The following is a 6093-nucleotide window of genomic DNA, read 5'->3' as shown; positions in this document are numbered from 1 at the left end:
AAAGCAATCTATAGATTCAATGCAGTCCCCATCAAAATACCAACAAAATTCTTCACAGACCTTGAGAGAATAATAATCAACTTTATATGGAAAAACAAAAAACCCAGAATAGCCAAAACAATCCTATACAATAAAAGTACTTCTGGAGGCATTACTATCCCTGTCTTCAAACTCTATTACAGAGCTACAGTAATAAAAACAGCTTGATATTGGCATAAAAACAGAGATATTGATCAATGGAATCGAATCAAAAGCCCGGATATTAATCCACAAATCTATGTACACCTGATTTTCGACAAAGGTGCTAAAATCATACAATGGAAGAAAGAAAGCATCTTTAACAAATGGTTTTGGCATAACTGGATGTCAATCTGTAGAAGAATGAAAATAGATCCATATCTATCACCATGCACAAAACTCAAGTCCAAGTGGATTAAAGACCTCAATATAAATCTGACCACACTGAACCTGATAGAAGAGAAAGTGGGAAGTAGTCTGCAACACATGGGCACAGGAGACCAGTTCCTACATATAACCCCAGCCCTCCTGAAACTAAGAAGCTTCTGTAATGCAAAGGACACTGTCATTAAGACAAAAAGGCAACCTACTGAATGGGAGAAGATCTTCACCAACCCTGCATCAGACAAAGGTCTGATCTCCAAAATATATAAAGAACTCCAGAAACTAGGCATTAAAACTTTAATTAACCCATTCAAAAAATGGGGTACTGAACTGAACAGAGAATTCTCAACAGAAGAAGTTCAAATGGCCAAAAGACACTTAAGGTCATGCTCAACTTCCTTTTTGATCAGAGATATGCAAATCAAAATAACTCTGAGATACCATTGTTTTCTTTTAATCCCATGATGAAACTCATTGACATTTTTAAAGGAATCGAGTCTGGTCTGTAATAACTCTTCAACACACAGTACTGGCAGAACAAGGTATTTATGAATTTAGATCCATACCACTCACCCTGTACAGAAAAGCATCAATTAAAATGGATCATTTTAACTTAAATGATTTTAATTTAAAGGGATATAGAACCCCAAATATTAGTGCTTCCAGCAAAAAATATAGGGAATGCACTTGAAGTTATAGGTATGGGCAATAACTTTCTGAATAAGACTTCAATAGCACAGAAAATATCCATAAGCATCAATAAATGAGACTAGACGAGATTAAAGTGTTTCTGTATAGTAAGGAGATGATTATTAATTATTTTACCAGCTACAACTCAGAAATGAAACTGATATCCAGAACACATAAGAACAGCAAAAATTAAACACCTAAATCACAAAACAGCCGTTTAATACGTGAGCTGATGAACAGATAGTCCTGAAAAGATGAAACACAAAAGCTGACAAATATGATTTTAAATGCTCAACATCGTTAACCATGAGGCAAGTATAAATTAAAATCTCGGACCTTCCATTTCATCCTAATGAATTTGGCTATGACCAGGACCACAAGTGACAATAAAGATCAGCAAGATTATAAAGAAGAGGAATCCTTTCTTCACCACTGATGGAAGCGTAAACTATTGCAACCAATATGGAAGTTCCTCAAAAAAATTCTAAGCAGAGCTACCATATGGCTTAGCTGTGCTATTCTTGGGTATACATAGGGATGTGTGTACACTCCAGTTTACTGCAGCTGCACAATGTCTAGGAAACAGATGTACATCCACAGAAGCCTGCATAATGAAATTATAAGGTTTTTGGATGGTGGAAGGAGGATATTGTATTAATAATTTGCTCTAGTCCCATGTTCTGTTTCATAAGAAAATCTAAACTTTCAATGTTAACATAAATGTAAATGCGCGGCTGTGAGGGTAGTGTAAACTATGAAACCAGACAGGCAGCTGGAAGAGGGGAACAAGGGGCAGAAGCAATGAGAAGGAGGGGATAAAGAAAAAAGTCACATAGGACTTGAAAATTGATAGGAAGCTATTAGGGATGGAACAAGGAAGAATGGAGAAGAATTGATAAGAGGGTAAAAGAAACGACAGAGGCAAATTTTTCTTTGAAAAATGCCTAAATGAAACCCAGTTCTTTGTAAACGAATGAAATGTTTTAAAAAGAAAGAAAGAAATTGCTTTGATTTTGAAAGACAGGGCTGAGCCTGTTGTTGAAGATCTCAGAGCAAGCTGTGCAGACGTCTTGTGCAACAGCCTGAATTCCACAGCAGGTGATGTCACCACAACTGTCCTATAAATGGAGCAAAGATTCAGGTGCATCTAAGCAATTTATCTGCACCAATACCCAGGACAACAGCAATGGCTTTCTCAGTTCTGCGACTGACTCTTGTCCTGGGACTGTGTGCCCTAATCCTGACAAGCCAGGCAGGTAAGTGTTTCTGATCACAGCCCAGAAGCTTGGGCATAGTTAGTGATGGGTGGAAGCTGGCACAGAATATAAAAGGGGAGGGGCATTTTGGCATTGCAGAAAGAACCCTGGGCTGGGAGCCTGAAAACACATCTAATTTCGAAAGCAATTTTATTAAGCTTGATTTTGGTTGTATCCTCCATCTTAGTAAATATATGATGTTTGGAATGACTCCTTTCTTATATTCTTAAATGGTGAAGGGATGCTATTACATTATAAATTCATTGAGAAGTGTCTGTGGGGTGTTTTGATGATTACAACAAATAATGTTTAATGAAGATGAAAATATAATTTTCAATAGAACTCTATAATGGAAATACAAATTTATAAATGTATATTAGGCATAATACTTAATACCTCTAGATGTGGTACAAATAAGGAACATTAATTGCTGTCAATCTCATATGTATCATGAAATTTAAATAAAATAGGCAAAAGTTTGGAATAGTGCCTGGTCAATAAAAATCACTAAATAAATATTAAATGCTGTTGTTATCATGTATAAATTATTTTTAAGTTCAAGTTCAGTTTCATTAGAGTTTAAAAGAAAAACACCTCAGGCAGTTTGTATATCTCAGCACATATACATGTGTGTTTGTGTATGCACGTATGCTTGTGTGTGTGTATTTTTGTCTACCTTAGCTGAGGAAAAATAAGTAATGGTATTTGAGTTATTAGTGTAGAGAATGGATACATAGTCCCAGGCAGACATGAGGCAGAAAGCGGGCTTAAGAAAAAAAATTAAGAAGACCAAAAGTATCAGAAAAACCCAAAGTGATACAGAAAGTTGCAGGATTAATATAGAGATAGGAGAAGATGAAAACTCTCACTTTTTGAGTACTTTAGACAGTCTGGCAGATAGACAGCTGCACCAGCTTGGTATTTTGAACTACTGTGAAAAGTTTAGATAAAAACTTAACCAAAACCAAAACATTTTTGTAAACCTTCATTAGACATATGCTTTTGTTCTTTTAAGCCAGCATTTGTGACTAATACCAAGAAAGCAGATTAATAAGAGAACTCCACTGATTTAAACAGAAGGTTAATATCAACATATTGAAATTTGACCTTAGAATATGTATATTCTAAGTTTCATCCTTTACATATCTTAAATAACTTACCCAGGTCCTCCATAACTTGCTTAGTCCTTCTGGCTTTCCTTCCCAAATCTGGAATCATGATAGATTCTCATAATAATCTTACTTAATAAATGCACAATTTTCTTCAGTTGGTGCAGATTAGTAAACTAAGATTTGCAGAGGGAAAGGGTTTTTTGTTTTGTTTTGGTTTGGCTTTTAGTATAAGCACAAGCGAAAGTTCTCTGATGGTGAAATCTGAGTTTCTAGGTTCTTCCCATTACAACTAAGCTTGTGTTTCTTTTGTAACACATGAAAGCACACAGAGGGCTGCAAGCAGCATGCAGCATTGTCATTTAGGAATTAATCATTTTGTCTGCAGAAGCTATGAATCTTTGTCTTGTGTCTGTTCAGGTTCCAGAAAGCAGAATGAGCAACCAGCCACTCAGCAGCAGGTTCCTTTGCCTGTAAGCTAGCAGAACTCACAGTCACAGGTCACTCAAGGCACCCTAATAGGAAACGCAGATGAGGGATGCATAAGCCCTGTGCCAGAGGGGGACATGGGATATCTTGTCCACCCTGCTTCCAAAGTTAGCAACACAGTACTGTGAAGGGTGATATTTGCATTCTAAAGACAATTCTCATTCATCCCATAAACTATAAAACTGGTTAAATAAGTCCAGTTTTAGTTAATTTTCTCACCTATTTAATCACATAACTCTTGATGTTACAGATAAAATGAGCATACTTTTATAACCACTTTGTAAAATGTAGAAATCTATATAAATAAAAAAGTTGTATTTGTTCAGAATTTTATAATCACATCCAGTTAAAAAATTAGTAGAAATCTTAATGTAATAAATGCTACTTTGTGTTATATTTTTAAAGAGAAAATATTTAATAATGGACCTTGATGTTTTGAGATTTATGGGTATTCCAATAGCATTTTAAGTTTTCATAATATTCTAAAATGCTAGAGGAAAATCGAGCTACTTATAATTCTGTTGCTGTTAATAATAATAATAATAATAATAATAATAATAATAATAATAATATACTAATAGTGCCATAAATCAATTATTGTGAGATTATCCTGGGTTTGCTGCTGTGATAAGTAGTTTATACACTGTGGATATATATCTATACACACATTATAGCATGAACAATATATACAACACTTTTCTTCCTACCAATATCACAATGAAGACACTAAAAGACAGTGGTTAAATGTGATTTGAAAAAGTACATGGCTAATATTTTGTTGAAAACAAAAACAAAATCAGATTGTAGGACCTTAAAATGTGTGGCACACCACATAATAATACCTATGAATATGTATATGGACTAAAGACTAGACTGATTCCTGAGTTCCCATACACTAATCCCCGGATCCTCTGGTATTAAAAAGCTAGTATTTAGTATTACATTAAAATGAATAAAACTGTTATGTGTTGCCAAAGAGAACTCTTCCTTTGTGTAGGGACTTCCTGTGTTACACTTGGCTGGTATCCACTGAGAACCAGTCTATGGAGAGAGAGCAATACAATGTGAAGACCATGCCCTTGGAGTTAGACAGAACTCGGGTTCATTTCCTGGCTCAGCTGCTTTTTACTGAGTTGTTGGACTTCCCAGACATTTCTGCTCTCCTCTGGAAACTATGACTCCATGACTCAGTGGGATGAAGACACAGGTCTGTGAGGATGTCCTAGCCCAGCATCCGTTTCTTCTTACAATGAAAATAAACCCATTCTGGGAACTTTAATCACACAGACCTCTATGTGAGGATCACCATCTTTAGTTTAACTCAAACAAAAGGTTCTTTATATCTTCTACTCGTAAAGAAACCAAACCAAAGCAAAATGTGTTCTAATGAAAAATTCAACTGTTGGATGAATGAATCTTTGATTATCATCTCTTATAAATCCCAGACTAAAGAGCCTGTTAAGCCTTTGACTGTGACATAATATAAATGCTTACAGAATTTATTGCCATTTTTTTGCTAACAATTCCTATCTTAGAATACCACATAGATAACACATTTCTTTCTTCATTTGGTAGCCCTGAAAGAGATGTGGTTACATGACCTTCACCTGAGTCTATGGAAATAGTGCTAAGGACTTGATACATAGTGACTCAAAACTTGTAGTGAAGAAGCAGTATAGATATGGAACACTTTTGTGTATCTCAAAAATCATTTTTGAAGTCAAGGTAACTATAAAATATATGTTAGTTTAGCTTGCCATACCATACAATGAAATATCTCTCTGTACTTAGCTCCTTCACAGTCAAAAAATTTAAAGAAAATACAGTAATATACATAATCCAGATTCTCTCTGTGTATATTCCATATTTTATGTGGCTTATTTTTCTTTATTCCTTTAATCCATGACTGTCTGTACTCTGTCTCTTTAAAGACTTTACCTTTTTTTTTAAGCATTAGCTTTATTTTTTGACTCTCTGTACTCTTTTCCTTTCCTCTCCAGAGTCTGTGCATATTTCTCCAACACTGTGAGGCAGTTAGAGGCCTTTTTAAAATCGGAATCTATCTTTATCGTATATCTGTAATCCTTTTCTGACCAGAACCACTTTTTTAAAATTTATTTATTTATTAAAGATTTCTGTCTCTTCCC

General features: G+C 34.9%; 1 protein-coding gene across 2 annotated transcripts in view; it reads left to right on the top strand.

Moving 5' to 3' along the window:
• The first annotated feature begins 2278 nt into the window (after positions 1-2278).
• The window catches only part of C18H5orf46 (chromosome 18 C5orf46 homolog), a 15956-nt gene continuing 12141 nt past the window's right edge, over positions 2279-6093 (top strand). For both annotated transcript variants that reach the window (XM_026783613.1, XM_005356054.3), the window contains exon 1: positions 2279-2348. In XM_026783613.1, coding sequence (XP_026639414.1) covers positions 2279-2348 — 70 coding nt within the window. The remainder of the gene's footprint in view (positions 2349-6093) is intronic.

The sequence above is a fragment of the Microtus ochrogaster genome, chromosome 18 (genome assembly GCF_000317375.1).
Source record: "Microtus ochrogaster isolate Prairie Vole_2 chromosome 18, MicOch1.0, whole genome shotgun sequence".
Taxonomy (NCBI): domain Eukaryota; kingdom Metazoa; phylum Chordata; class Mammalia; order Rodentia; family Cricetidae; genus Microtus; species Microtus ochrogaster.
This window is presented reverse-complemented; position numbering and strand designations above follow the sequence as displayed.